This window comes from Pelodiscus sinensis, chromosome 2 (genome assembly GCF_052426305.1).
Source record: "Pelodiscus sinensis isolate ZL-2025 chromosome 2, ASM5242630v1, whole genome shotgun sequence".
NCBI classification, from domain to species: Eukaryota; Metazoa; Chordata; order Testudines; family Trionychidae; genus Pelodiscus; species Pelodiscus sinensis.
This window is the reverse complement of record NC_143053.1, coordinates 184,047,848-184,063,549: the sequence shown is the minus strand read 5'-3', so window position 1 is coordinate 184,063,549 and position 15,702 is coordinate 184,047,848. Positions and strand designations below refer to the sequence as shown.

Here is a 15,702-nt window from a genome sequence, read left to right as displayed (position 1 = left end):
CAGTTTGCAGTTGTGTATTTGATTTTGTCTCCCAAGGGAAATATTTTGCACTTGTCTCTATTGAATTTTATCTTGTTGAACTCCTCCCAATTCTCCATTTTAAGGTCATTCTGAATTTTAAACCATCCTCTAAAATGCATGCAAATTTTCCTAGCTCGGTGTCATGTACAAACTCTATGAACATACTCTCTACTCCATTATTCAAGTCCTTAATGAAAATATGTGTGTCCTCAATGTGACGCAGCTACCAAAAAGACTAATATGATTCTGGAATGTATTAACAGGAGTGTTGTATGTAAGACCCAGGAGATACTTGTCCCGACTTATTTGGCACTGCTGAGGCCTCAACTGGAGTACTGTGTCCAACTGTGGGAGCCACAATTTAGGGGAGATGTGGAAGAATTCCAGATGCCACAATTTAGATATGGACGTAGAACTGACACCTAGATATGCCCTCCCACTCTGACAGCAAAATACTGATAACTGTTTTTTGAGGTTAGACCTTCAACAATTGGGCACCCACCATATAGTAATTTCACGCCACTGTGTGAATGGATACAATCTAATCAAGGTAACAGTAAAAGAATTAATTATCTATTTTTTCTCTCCCCCTTTTCTCCCTTCTAGCTTGCATATCAGGTAAATAGATCTATACTCTGTTTCTTCCGTACACTGTAGAAACCATCACAACATTGTGGATACCGTTTAACACAGTATGCTTGTCTCAAGGTACAATCAAATGCCCAGTGTATCCAACTGAACTGGTGTTTGCCTTCGACATGTCTGGAGATGTTACCCCAGTAGCATTTGAAAGAATGAAGAATATTGTGATATCTTTGCTGCGGGTCATCCAGCTCAGCGAAAGCAATTGTCCAACCGGTGCTCGTATCTCCATTGTTTCATACAATACCAACACAAGATACCTTGTCCGATTCTCGGAATTCCAGACGAGTAACTTGCTGCTAGAAGCAGTCCAGAGAATACCACTGGAGAGGTCCTCGGGCAGACGCAATATTGGAGCGGCCATGAGATTCATTGCAAAGAATGTGTTCAAGAGGGTTCGTCAGGGTGCTCTCATAAGAAAAGTTGCCATATTTTTCGCCAATGGCCCATCACAGGATGCTACCTCCATCAACACAGCAGTGCTGGAGTTCAGTGCCTTGGATATCACTCCTGTGGTGATTGCCTTCAATGAAGTCCCTAATGTCAGACGTGCCTTTTCGGTAAGCTTATCACAAATGGGAAATCTCAGTGAGAAGTGATCATACTTTTGATTAAGAGTTGCTTTGCTAATTCATGAGTAAATTAATGCACTCAAACTAGTCTGTCTGTCTGTCTGTCTGTCTATATTTTAGAGTGCATCTGTCTGTGAATGTGTCTGTGCATCTGTGAGTCCATTTGTTCAAGCACTCTTCCTAAACTGTAAGAGCTAAGACCACCAAACTTGGTATGCAGCTTCCTCTTACCCTAACTAAAGCAAGGTCAGGGTTTGGTTGTGCCTGGAAAACAAAATGGTTTGAGGACAGTTTCTATGAGTTCCGATATTCCTTCAGTAAGAGTGTCATGGTTGGATATGATGGATCTGCCTATGCTCTCTTATTTGTGCATCTTGGCAGTATGAAGATGATAAGGTGGGTGAGAATGTAGAGTTTCTCTTGGAATTGTATGGGGAAGGATTTGATAGTATCTTTAAATTCCTGTGTAAATTGTGGTGTGGAGTCTTCTTTAAGTTCTTTGTTGTGGGTGGTCTAGAAGAGTTGTTGGTTGGCCTCATTAACATAGTCATCATGGTTGCAGACTACAGTGGCACACCCTTTGTTCACTAGTTTGACCACTATTCAGTGCTTAGATTTCAGGGATTATATTGCTGTTCTTTTGGAGGGAGGGATTATGGTGGATGTGATGTTTATCAAGGATTTTGCATTCAATTTTTTTCCTGATGCAATCACAATAATGATCAATAATGTCCATTCTGCACTGTATGGTATCCAGATGATTCTTTTTTCTTATAATTGTTGGAGGGGACGTGGTTATGATGAGTGGTGTTGTCATTGTTGGGAAAGAATTCTTTGAGGTGGAGACATTGGAAGAATTCTTCTAGTTCTCCACAGATTAACATACTATCAGGATCTGTGGTGTTTAATTATGTTATTTATTTTCAGTAGCATCTAACAGCCCCAGCCATTGTGCCCTGTGCTGTGCAAAGACAGAGTGAGAAGTCAGTACCTGCCCTAAAGATTTTACCATTTGAATAGACAAGGCAGACAAAATGTTGGAGAAAGGAAGCACTATTATTTCCATTTTGCAGACAGGACATTTAGCAATTTGCCTAAAATCACACTGAATGACTATAGGAAAGCCAAAAAAAGAAAGCTGATCTTGAATCCTAGTATTTTACATACAAGACCTTTCTACTTGGATGCAATATTTATATAAAGTTTTATTTCAATTGTGCTTTGTCAGAGTGGGGATTGAATTTTTATTTGTTATTTTTGTTAACCTTTCCTTACATTCTGAGTGTTTTGTCTCTTCTACATATTAAGTGTCTTAATTATGAACAACAGCTGCAGGGTCCCATCAGACACTTGTGAGCAACTAATTCACTACTGAAGAAGTCATATAATTTCTTCCTTGTGCCTTTTCAGTGTTACACACATAAGCCTATTGTAATATGGCTGGAATTTGTTTCAGCAGACAAATACCTTTAGTTTAAAAAGCAGCCTGTTCTTTTAGTGCAGTCCTTGTTTGAATTATTTAAGTGTTTACTTTAAAACAGATGGATGACACTAGAAGATTTCAACTGCTTATCTGGAAAAGGCCGCAGGATGAGCGTTTGGAAAGCATCACATATTGCACACTCTGCTATGGTAAGGCTGCTCCTTTCACTTAACAAATATCAGTGCCAGTTGTGATTATTATATCAATGTGCTTTCCTCCCCAGCAACAAATCCTCTAGATAGTAGTGCAATCATTTTCTAGCTAAGATATATTATAATAATTAGAGTCTTGAAAATAAGAATGCTGTTTACTTGTTCCCTGCATGATTCTTGTGAAAGTAATTATTACATTTGGCATTATCCTTCTAGTATAAGTTACTCAAAATAGAGTTGCACTTCTGGGAAAGAAGGCTTATTTACTGTAACATCCACATTTCATGGAGGAAAGAGGGATGAGTGAGTGGATGGATAGATAACACGGCACAATAGAGATAAAAAATAGTTTCAGTATCTTTAATTTTGTTTAGGTTTCAAAGTAAATAAAAAACAGATGAGCTCTTCAACACGTTGGCCCTTTTCTGTTGCCATTGATGTGTTATGCTGCATGAGAGCTCAGACCATAATTTAAAGGGTACCAGTGCAGTTTATCAGACTAATTAATAATTTATACGACAAATTTTAAATTAAAAAAGGTTTTGATTCAATATTAAAGTGATTGCTTTTGTGACACAGTAACATAGCTTACAGGTCCATGCTTCCTGCCTAGATAAATGCAAACCAGATACGAACTGTGAAGTGACTGTTCCTCCACCGGTTATGGTGAACATGGACATCACTTATGTCATGGACAGCTCTCGCAACATTGACAGTGATGAGTTTGAGAGAGCCAAAGACTTTGTGAGTGCCATGCTCGATCACTTTGTTATCACCTCACAACCCAGGGACTCAGACGAAGGTGCGAGGGTGGCACTTGTTCAACAAGCTCCTCAACACTTTATCCCCAACAGAAATATGAGCCCAGTGAAGGAAGAATTTGATCTGACCACTTACAGTGGTAAAAATGTGATGAAGAGACATATCCAAAAATCTGTCCACCAACTGGAAGGGCCATCTGCTATTGGTCATGCTCTGCAATGGACAATTGACAATACATTTTTCCAAGCCCCTGAGCCGAGACAACACAGGGTCATATTTACGATACTTGGAAGCAAGACAAGTTCCTGGGACAGACAGAAGCTGAGAGAGATCTCATTGCGAGCCAAGTGCCAAGGATTCATCATGTTCACCCTAGCACTTGGAAATGATATTACCAGCAGTGAGCTGACAGAGCTTTCAAGCTTTCCAACAGAACAGCATCTAGTGCAGCTAGGCAAGATTCTGAAACTTGACATGACCTATGCTCAGAAGTTTAGTCGTGTCTTCCTAAACCTCCTAAAACGTAAGTAGCACACAATCCAACTTACTTCTGCTACTGAAGCAATGAGAGAAGCTGAACATACGTAGATGAATTAGCACATTACTATCAGTCATGAGAAGCATAAGAATTTCTAGTAATAGAAGTATTTTAGCTTTTAGATAGTGCCATGCTTAGTATACAAAAATGACTCTATTCTGATACTATGGTGACGAGCACCATAGAAATACCTATAATATAGGGGTATGTCTGCACTGCAATACTATTTCAAAATAACCAGTGCTTTTCTGAAATAACTTAGTCCACGTCTACACAGCAGGCAGTTATTTCAAAATAGTGTCAAAATATTGTCAAGCTGGAGGACTTCTTACTCCGACTCTTGTAACCCTCATTGCACGAGGGGTAGGGGAAGTCGGAAGAAGAATGTTTTGTTTCAAAATAAGAGCTGTATAGATTTTCCTTATTTTGAAATAAGCTACGCAATTGATGTAGCTCAATTTGCATAGCTCATCTAGAGTTAAGCCCTGCAGTGTAGATGCACCCTAGAACAACAATACAATGATGCCTTTGGCCAAATTCTGAGGTACTTTTTTTTACACATGCAATCCTAGGGCATGTCTATATGGCAGCATTATTTTGGAATAACTTACGTTGTTCTGAAATAACAAAGAGCGTGTCTACACAGCAAGCCAATATTTCGAAATAATGTTGAACGGGAGGACTTCTTACTCTGACTCTTGTAACCCTCATTTCACAAGGGCTGCGTCTACACTGGCCCCTTTTCCGAAAGGGGCATGCTAATTTTCCACTTCGTAATAGGGAAATCTGCAGGGGATTTAAATATCCCCCGTGGGATTTAAATAAAGATGTCCGCCGCTTTTTTCCGGCTTGTAGAAAAGCCGGAAAAGAGCATCTAGACTGGCCCCATCCTCCGGAATAGGGCTTTATTCCGGAGGATCGGGCCAGTCTAGACGCTCTTTTCCGGCTTTTCTACAAGCCGGAAAAAAGCGGCGGACATCTTTATTTAAATCCCACGGGGGATATTTAAATCCCCCGCGGATTTCCCTATTACGAAGTGGAAAATTAGCATGCCCCTTTCGGAAAAGGGGCCAGTGTAGACGCAGCCAAGGAGTAAAGGAAGTCAAAGGAAGAGTGCTCTTTCTTTGGCTTCCTGCTGTGAAGACAGTGCCAAAAGCTGAATTAAGCTGTTTCGACTTAAGCTAAGCAATTGACATAGCTGAAGTTGCATAGCTTAATTCGACTTTTGCTCTGCTGTGTAGATATGTCGCTATTGATTCCCCTCTTCCCTAACAAAGAGGATATCTTGTGCAATCAAGGAAGCACTAAGTTCTATTTCTGGTTTTATCACAGACTTCCTTTGTGTCATCTGGCAAATCACTTTGTCTCCCTGCTTTTCCCACATCTGTGAAGTGGGGATAATAATTCCCTACTTTCACAGATGTGTGAGGAATAATTCATTAATGCTTATAAGCATTCTGAGATGAAACAATAAAGGAGCACCAGCTATTATTTTGAAGCTCTTACTAATTTCAAGCCACACCAGAAATACATTTAATAAAGTTCTAAATGCTATAAAAGATATTCAATATATTGGAGAATCAGATGCACCTACACAAGGTGAACCTGATCTCCAGTGCTATTTTCTGTGCACTTATTTCTCTTTTATCTTGTCTCTTGGTTTCAGTCTCCTTAGTTGTGCTATGCTTATTTACTGGAAGATGCTTACTCAAATTCACAGGAATAATTTCATACATTTTTTAGACATGGCTAACTGTACTCTTCCCACAGGGAGAATGAACAGTTATCCTCCTCCAGAACTGCAAGAAGAGTGTGAAACCTTAAATCGAGGAGATGCACTACAGCAAGTAGCTGTTCTGGAAAGGTAAGGTAACTCCTTCAGAACTGTTCTCTAATTAAAGGATCTGTCCCCTTGAAGGCAATAGCAAAATTCGCATTAGCTTTCATGGAAACAAGAACAGGCCCATTAGCAATAACTTGAGTGAATGAGTCTTGTGCATCTTCTTCGCACACAAACTATTGCTAAAATAGGGTTTTTCTCCTGCAGGATACCTTTCCCTAAATTTGGTGGAATTGACAATGGTGGGAATCTAGAAGAGCCAACAGAAAACAGAATGATGAAAGAAATTACAGAAGTTACTCAGGAACCTGTAGATGTCAGCCAAAAAGAAAAATATGATTATGAGGAGAATGAATATTTCACAGAGGACAATGCTGAAGAGACCAAGCTAGAAGAATATGGAGAAGCTGCAGGAAAGAATGAAGAAAACTTAGTAGAAACTGGAGCTGCATATGCTGACTATGGTATGGTTTTTAGTTCCTGATACAAAGCCCTTTGAAGAAAGACTGCTGTTGCTTGAAATGGGCTTTGGAACAGACTCATAGTATTTAGTCAGTTCCCAAACTTCATAAACTTTTTTTTTGGCCATATAAATGCAATACAGCTTAATTTGCTTTGTGCAGTTTCCATGGGTGTAACGGGAGAACTTGCACTATCATTTCATCTTTAGCTTTCATCTCAAATATTTTATTTGGGAAATAAAGCTGTAATTCTAGTTATAAAAGTAAACAGGCAGCTAGTTCCTGTCAGTCCAACTTAAAACTGAGTCCTCAGATTGGAGAGAGGTAACTAGTGGTGTCCCATAGAGGTCTATACTGGGACCAATACTATTTAACCTATTTATAAATGATCTGGAGAAAGGGTAAACCGTAAGGTGGCAAAATTTGCAGATTATACTAAACTGCTCAAGATAGTTGAGAACAAAGCAGACCGCCAAGAGCTTCAAAAAGATCTCACCAAATTAAGTGATTGGACAACAAAATGGCAAATGAAATTTAATGTTGATAAATATAAGTAATGCACATTTGAAAAAATAATCCCTACTACACATACAAAATGATGGGAACTAATTTGATATAACCACTCAACAGAGAGATCTTGGAATCACTGTGGATAGTTCTCTGAAAACATTCATTCAATATGCAGCGGCAGTCAAAAAAGCAAACAGAATGTTAGAAATCATTTAAAAAGGGATAGAAAATAAGACAAAGAATATTTTATTGCCTCTGTATAAATCCATAGTACACCCACATCTTGAATACTGCATACAGATGTGTTTGCCTCTTTTCAAAAAAGGTACAGTAAACTTCCGATAATACTGCACCTTTAGGACCCAGGGGGTGCTGAATTATCAGATATGCCAGACTATTGGAAGGGGGTGGGATGAGAGGGATAGGGGGGCGGCGTTGCGGGACCAACCCGACAGCACGCCAGCTGCTCTGCCCTGGGCGTCCCCAAGTCAGCCGCTGCTGAAACTGCCCAATGGCTGACTCGGGGAAGCCTGGGGCAGAGCAGCTCCAATTGTCCGGCTGCCTGGAGCACTTCCGGGTTCCAGGTGGTGCCAGACTAGCAGGAGTGCCGGACCACTGGATGCCAGACAACTGGAGTTTTACTGTATATTGGAATTGGAAAAGGTTCAGAAAAGGGCAACAAAATGATTAGGGGTTTGGAATGGGTGCCATATGAAGATAGATTAAAAAGACTGGGACTTTTCAGTTTAGAAAAGAGGAGACTACGGAGGGATATGATAGATCTCTATAAAATCATAACAGGTATGGCAAAAGTGAATAAGGAGTAGTCATTTACTTGTTCCCCTAACATAAGAACTAGGGGTTACCAAATGAACTTAATAGGTAGCAGGTGTAAAACAAACAAAAGGCAGTTTTTCTTGATACAGGGCACAGTCAACCTGTGGAACTTCTTGCTAGAGGGGGTTGTGAAGACCAGGACTTTAACAGGGTCTAAGAAAGAACTAGATAAATTCATGGATGTTAGGTCCATCAATACTTATAGCCAAGATGGGTAAGAATGGTGTCCCTAGCCTCTGTTTGTCAGGGGCTGGAAATGGATGACAGGAGAGACACAATTACCTGTTTTTGTTCACTCCCTCTGGGGCACCTGGCATTTGCCACTGTCAGAAGACAGGATACTGGGGAAGATGGACCTTTGGTCTGACCTGGTATGGCCGTTCTTATGTTCTGAAATTCACCTCCACAGAGATTTTTATGGATGTTGTACCTAATTTCTCCTGTTAAGCATGACCTTTAGTATTGTTTGCTGTCATTAAGACATGTTCATAGAAAGGTGCTACCAACCCCATCTGCAATGGTGTAAAATAGAAACAGTTTTTTTTTAGTTAAGACACAGTTCATGCTAACATGATTTTTGTGATCACTATAGACCAGGCATAATTATTTTTACAGCCATTTTATAAACTAACCCAGACACTGAAATCACATGGCTTTACTTTCCCCCTTCAGTTCTGTTTTCCCTATGTAGCGTCCTCATTTGAAAAACTCAACAGTTGAAATGAAAGTAGAATTGTGTCCCCAACAAATGTGTGCTTAGACAAACATGTTCTCTAGTAAGACCTGAGAAAACTTACTAATTCTGTCGTCTTCCAGCTTGAATAGAATATTCTTTGCTTCCAAAGTACTAGCTCAGATGAGCTTGGTTCTTTCCCCTCACAAACTTCAACTATAACCTTTATTTGCCTTTTCTAGATGCTTGTATAGTGGATCACGATGGAGGAGAGTGTGAAGATTATGATCTGAAGTGGTATTATGACAAAGAGCAGAAAATCTGCATTGAGTTCTGGTATGGTGGCTGTGGAGGCAACAAAAACAGATTTGGAACTCAAGAGGAATGTGAAGCCTTGTGCATAGCATCTCCCTAGAGTGGAAATAGGCAACCCCCTTTTTCTTCAACTATGCTGTAAGGACAGTGGGGAAAAGAGGTTAAAAGAAGAAGCTCTGGGTTAACAATACTGCTTCTAAATTTCAGGGAAAAACAAATACATCCTTATTAAAATCCACATTGCAAGAATGATGAGTGGTCCTGTGGCACGTTAGAAAGTAACAAATATGTATATTGTGTCATGAGCCTTTGTGTGCACAACCCACTTCTTCAGATGAGATGATCTTGGGTTTTTTTCCCATGAAAGCGCATGATACTAAATCTACTATATATTTTGAGGAGTTTGTTTGTTTGCTTTGTGGATTTGTTTGTGCAAAACAGTCATACTTCCCAAGTAGCTACAGATACCAAATTTTGCATAAACAATCCTGCCACTTAAATTAGCTGAATGCACTACTTTTAACACCAGACTGTGCTGGGTGAAAGGTTTAAATAATTTGTTTTGTTTTTCCCTGGTAAAAAGTCATGACACTTATGATGAGAGTTCATAAAAATATTTGCTAACAACATTAAAATTGAGTCATTTTAGTGCCAAGCAAATTTTTACTGTTACAAATCACAAAATAATTCAGATTAGTAATGGAAATAATAATGGAAGCTTTACAAGTTTCTGATTCAAATTTACTATGTATGGTAATTATTAAATAAAATGAATAATGTTTGAAGTTGAACTCCTACAAATTTAAAACTTCTTTTACTGCCCTTTTGCAAGCACATTAATAAAATATTCTATTACATATATTTAATTTCTTGAGCTTTTCTATAAGTGTAACCTACTCAAAATGATTTTGCCCAGTCAATGACAGACCTCACCTGTTCATATTATATATATAATGTTAGTCTCCAAGGTGCCACAGGACTACTTGTTGTTTTTAAAGTTACAGACTGACATGGCTATTCCTCTGAGACTTTTAATGTTGCAAGAAGGTATTTTTACTTGTTTCTGACCTGCTAACTGAGTAATGAAAACAGAGTTTAAAAAATTGGTCAGTTAATTTGACTGAAGAACTGTTCTAGGAAATATTATTTTAATAGCCAACTGTATTATTTAAAAGGGTAAGGTAAAAAATATTAACACTTGATATTACTCTATAACATCAAAATGTGCACTTTTAAAATGGACTGAAGAAAATAAATCAATACCTCAAGCATTTTTATAAAATAATGTTGGATGTGAAATGTTAATATCAAAGTGTTTTGGTTCATTTTTATGAATTTATCCTACTTAGAGAATGGACCATAAAAACATTTTAGCTCTCAAAAGCTACAGAACTAGGATAGCTCACTCTGCCCTAGTCTATGTCTGATGTAGCCTCATACTTAGCCTTTAAAAAAAATCCAATATGAATAAATTCATTCTGCTTGAAACATGAAGGTGTGTGCTACTGTCTTTTTTTAAAAATGATTTTGACAGCTGTATAGATTTGCAGCAGTTGCTCCTCAGTGCAACTTAATCAGCATAGCTCAAATTCCTTTCACTGAGGCTATGTCTACACTGCAGAGTTTTTGTACAAAAACAACAGTTTTTGTACAAAAACGACTGTTTTTGAGCAAAAACTTGCGGAGCGTCCACACCTCAAGCATGTTTTTACACAAGAAAATTTACAGTGAATCGACAGAACAGAGGGGGTTTTGCGATGTAGATATTTCTCTTTCTACAAAGAATAATTCTTTTTTGCACAAGAGTTATTGCGCAAAAAGATGTGTGTGGACAAGCAGCAGGGGTTTTTGCACAAAAACAGCCTATTGAAAGAAGCACAGGTGCCTCTGGTGGCCATTCTGTTAATAGCAATCAGAGCATTCTTGTGAGAGAGCATCCATGCAGTCTGGATGCTCTCTTGCACAAATGCGCATCACTTTTCCAATGCGCTTTTGCAGTGTGGACGTGCTCTTGCGCAAGACGTTTTTGCAGAAGATTTCTTCCGCAAAAAGTTTCTTGCACAAGAAGCCTGCAGTCTAGACATAGCCGGAGGCATCAATACATAGATGAAATGCCAATAATTGTCTAGTAGCACCTTAAAGACTAAAAACATATAGATGGTATCATGAGCTTTCGTGGGCAAAACCCACTTCTTCAGACTCCTTGTTTTGTTAGTCTGTAAGGTGCTATTAGACTATTTGTTGTTTTTTAAATTACAGATTCACTCGGCTACCCCTCTGAAGCTTTTGCTAATAATTGTAGAGGACAAGTACAGAAAAGTGAGGTCATCAGTATTTTGGAATTGCTGTGAAAGCCATTCATATTTTCTTTTCAGCACAAAGAATTACAAGTAGGGTTTATCTTTGTTTTGGGTTTGGTTTTTTCCCCCAACTGCTGTTAAAGCCCATTCCTGATGCTACCCGGATCTGGGTTTTACTACCCAGTGGAATGATGTGGCTTGGCTAGATTTTGCAGCTGTAGGCCTAGGTAGGCACATCAATCCCTTTGTGCAACCACTATTTTAGCCTCCTAAGTCCAAAAATTTTATGTGCTCTAAACCTCAAATCGTCTGTCACCTGACTTTGTAGATGTCTGAAGTCTTTAGGCACCTAGAATTCTGCAATTCAGCATGCACACAGGAATACAGTCCAGACACCTGCACACCCAGCTCATAACTAAGGCGTAGCAGGATGCTCAAACTGGGTATCCTCCCTTGTAGCCCACTTGTGGGCCTAATCAGATAGGTGTCCTCTGAGAACACCTAACAGATTAGGCAATGCACAACAGGACAGAGGAAGATATGGTCCCCTATGATCTTTAATACAGAGGTGAGAGCATTTGCTCAGGATGGGGAGCCCCAGGTTCAAATAACCCCTTTGTCTAATTTGGAAATGGATTTGAATCCCCATATCCCACCTGGCGTGAGTGTGCCCTAACCACTGCACTGTGGAACATTCTCAGGTGGGCTCTCCCAATCTCTCTTGCCAAGCTCTGAAGTGCTGTATCAATAATTAAATGGTCATCGGAAGAGGGACTTGGGTCTCTCACCTCCCCATCAAGCCCCCAAGCCTCTGGGCTGTAGAGTGTCTTGCTCTTTTTCTGAGCCAATGGATGTTTCATGACTCATACCAAGTGAGACCACTTCAACAGGCAAGAGTGAGGGAGACCTAACTCCTATATCCTAGTGGTTACAGCACCCTCTGCAGAGGTGGGAGATGTGGGCTCCAATCCTTGCTCCATCCCAGGCAGAGGGGGATCTGCACCTTTATTTAAGTGCTCTAACTACTGGGCTAAAGGTTAGGGGTGAAGGGAAGCGGTGTCAATACCACCACCATTTTTGCAAGAAAGGGCTTAGACACCCATTTCATCAGGAGAGGAATCAGGACTTTGAAGGGCTGGCTATAGGCTTCATTCCTCTCCTCAACGTTTCCTCTTAGCTAGCTTGGGGGGCTTTCTACTCAGCATAGGTCCTATTCCTCAGTGCCTAACTCTTCTCTGGCAGTGTATCAGGAATCTGGGTGCTCAGCTTGAGGCTGTGACTTTTGTTAGATGGCCCTTGTGGCTCTAGCCTATAGCATTTTGTTTCAAACTGTACACGGCTTATCCCACATTAGTGGTGGCCACATAGCAGTTACTGTGCAATCTAGTCTCCTTGCTGGGGGAGGTAGCACAGTGATATTACCCACCAAATATTATTTGCACCTGGGGGAGGTAGCACAGTGATATTACTCACCAAATATTATTTGCACCTGGAGAGTGTTTATGATGGGATTGGAATCTATATGTGGGTTAGAAGGGATTATTAGATCATCTAGCCTGACCTTCTGTATATCCAAGACCATTAACTTTCACTCATATTGCCCTGTATTGTGAGTAACTAAAACATTTATTTGGTCAAAGCCGATCTCCTAGTAAGGCCACCAAGAGTCTATAGTAGCAATCTCAACACAAAGATTGGCATGTATATGACATCGTAATTGGGCTAAAGCTTAGAAGTGGAGGGAAGAACTGGATCTCCCCACCCCCATCAAATGGTGTAAGTCAGATGTATGTTCATTGATGTCAAAAGAGTTACCCCTATGTAGGGTTGGAAGGATGAGATTTTAAATAAGTAAATGTCAATTTTATCATATGCACAAATACAAATATTTCCTTTGGCAATAATAAAAGTTTACAGACAAGTAAGAAGAATGCTGATTCAGAACTACAGTTTGGTTTAAGGATATTTACTTTATATATTTTGACATGTGATACTGACCGTTTATTTAAGCTGGTGTGTGGCTTTGACTTTTTGAATCTTACTAGCTGTCATTATACTATTGCCTAACCCCCCATATATTAGGAAAATTTAACTCAATCACTAAAAGTTGAAATATATTTAAAAAATGTTCAAATGCTTAATATAGGTATCATAATTATAAAAAAAATTAGATTGAAGTCTGCCAAGACTACTCGTAAAAGTGGGCTGAGCATCAAAGCCTTGGTGAAAGATTTTACTATTAAATATTACTCATTCTTCCAACACTGTTAATTTGAAGATGATAGATCAAACGCGAGTCTCAAGCCACTAAAATGTTCATTTGCAGAATTGGAATGTAGTTCATAGAATAAAAGCAAATGTGTCCATGTTACCCAACTGTCCAAGCACAAAGAAGCCAAACAAAATCAATGTGTTTCTTTTCACTCTGAGAACTACAGTACACATTCTAACAATGTTTTAAATTAATGTAGTACTTGTAATATGTATACAAAACTGACAGATAGGAAATTAAGTGCTCTATTCAACTATCCACTTCAGGCAATGCCAGTACAAACATTCATACATGATGCCACACCATTATTCTAAGAATCTGTTTTTGGAGAAACAAAAAAAGCAGTCATGTAGCACTTTAAAGACTAACAAGATCGTTTATTGGGTGCTTTAAAGTGCTACATGACTGCTTTTTTTGTTTTACCAAGATCAGACTAACACAATGACCTCTCTGTTGTTTTTGGAGAGTTGTCTTTGGGGGTTAAAGAGCAGTTAAATCACCTCCAGGCCTTTCTGAGACTGTAAGTTTAGTGATGGTAGTGGAAGGGGTTACATAGGAATTATCAGCAGATGACTAACATCTCACATACAGGTTTTTTTAAACTTTAATATAAATTGGCCAACCACTGCTGATGGGACCAAAAAGTGTCAGAAATATGACTTAGGTTAGGATCCAAATTCAACACTAGCATAAAAGAATGTGACACAGTTGATTTAAATTGGGGTCATGAACTGGTTTCAATAGAGTTTATTTTCAGAGGTTGCTGTCAAGTCCCTTGAACTCAAAATGGTTGTGCTTGTTTATGCTGGAAAATACACTGGGGCTACGTCTAGACTGGCATGATTTTGCAGAAATACTTTTAACAGAAAAGTTTTTCTGTTAAAAGTATTTCCGCAAAAGAGCGTCTAGATTGGCACGAATGCTTTTGTGCACTTTAAGCATCCGTGCCCAGTAGAGACGCACTTTTGTGCAAGAAAGCTCCGATGGCCATTTTAGCCATCGGGCTTTCTTGTGCAAAAAATTAAAGTGCCTGTCTACACTGGCCCTCTTGCGCAAGTACTCTTGCGCAAGAGAGCTTATCCCTGAGCGGGAGCGTCAAAGTATTTGCACAAGAAGCACTGAATTCTTACATTAGAATGTCAGCGCTCTTGCACAAATTCAAGCAGCCAGTGTAGACATCTGGCAAGTTTTTGCGCAAAATCTTGCCAGTCTAGATGCACCCTGGCTGTGTGTCTCTTTCTGGACAACAGCCCTCAGAAGTAACCACTAATCTGGCTCTTTTCCAACCTTAAAATCAGCAATAACAAGTTTCAGTATGAAAGTGCTGCAACTTGAAAGCTTGAAACGTAGGTGATGTTAAGAAAAGGAGAAATCAGACAATGTCCGTCTGTCACAGGTCACCCCCTTTTTGGGGGTCCCCCTTCCCCAACGTACCCGGCTTACGGCTTGCACCGGCCTAAATATCGCTTGCCCTGGCAACCGGGTGGGGGGAGTCTTGGCCCACCCTCTCTCCGGACCCCGACCCAGGGCCCTAACACCAGGAACTTGATGCTCCTGGTGGTAGCAGGTGGGGTCTTGCCCCTAAACTCGCCTTCTCTCGGGTTTCACGGCCCGCCCTGGGTCGCTGCCCACCCTGCCAGCAGGTCTAGCCCACATCCCACCTCCACCTTCTTACCGGGACCCCCCGCGCTTCTTCGGTGTCCCCCTCCCTCTGTGCTGTTCCCCCCTTCCCTTGTGCCGCTTCCCCTCCCTTTGTATTCCCCACGGCCTCTGCCGACCCCGGCGCACTTCTGGGTGCCCCGCCTCCCCCTGGCGTCGCGCTGCCGATGTCAGCAGGTAGCCTGGTCGCACCCGGATGACGATCGGCCTCTCGGCTGGCCTTCCGCTCTTGCTCCCTCCGGCTAGCGTCCTCTGACCCCTCATCGGCACCCGCGTCCCCTGGCATGAAGGAGTGATGGGGTTGCCTCACCCCGTCACACACCTCCCCCCTTTGTATGGCTTTCCCTTCGCCCCCGCCTTTTTCCCTCGCGGATGTTCCCTCGGGCGGTTGTTGGTGGAGGGGTTGCTCCACCCCTCCCCCTTCTTCACCCCCGTCCTTGTCTCTTATACTTGCCGACCTTTCTTGGTCGGTCTCTGGCACTCGGGATAAGCAATCTGCATTCTTATTGTCCTTTCCTGGCTTGTGCCTTATTTCAAAAGAGTAGGGTTGTAGGTTTAGGTACCAGCGTAATATCCGTGCGTTGGTGTCTTTCATATTCTGAATCCACTTCAGGGGTGCATGGTCGGTCACCAACATGAAGTGGTTGCCTAGAAGGAAATAACGT

General features: G+C 40.7%; 1 protein-coding gene across 1 annotated transcript in view; it reads left to right on the top strand.

Annotated features, from left to right (window-relative positions):
* The window catches only part of LOC102454802 (collagen alpha-4(VI) chain-like), a 105,143-nt gene extending 94,843 nt beyond the window's left edge, over positions 1–10,300 (top strand). The window contains exons 33-39 of the mRNA XM_025183551.3: positions 628–639; positions 730–1,223; positions 2,777–2,867; positions 3,484–4,155; positions 5,941–6,034; positions 6,218–6,474; positions 8,734–10,300. Coding sequence (XP_025039336.3) covers positions 628–639; positions 730–1,223; positions 2,777–2,867; positions 3,484–4,155; positions 5,941–6,034; positions 6,218–6,474; positions 8,734–8,906 — 1,793 coding nt within the window. The 3' untranslated portion in view covers positions 8,907–10,300. The remainder of the gene's footprint in view (positions 1–627; positions 640–729; positions 1,224–2,776; positions 2,868–3,483; positions 4,156–5,940; positions 6,035–6,217; positions 6,475–8,733) is intronic.
* The last annotated feature ends 5,402 nt before the right edge of the window (positions 10,301–15,702 follow it).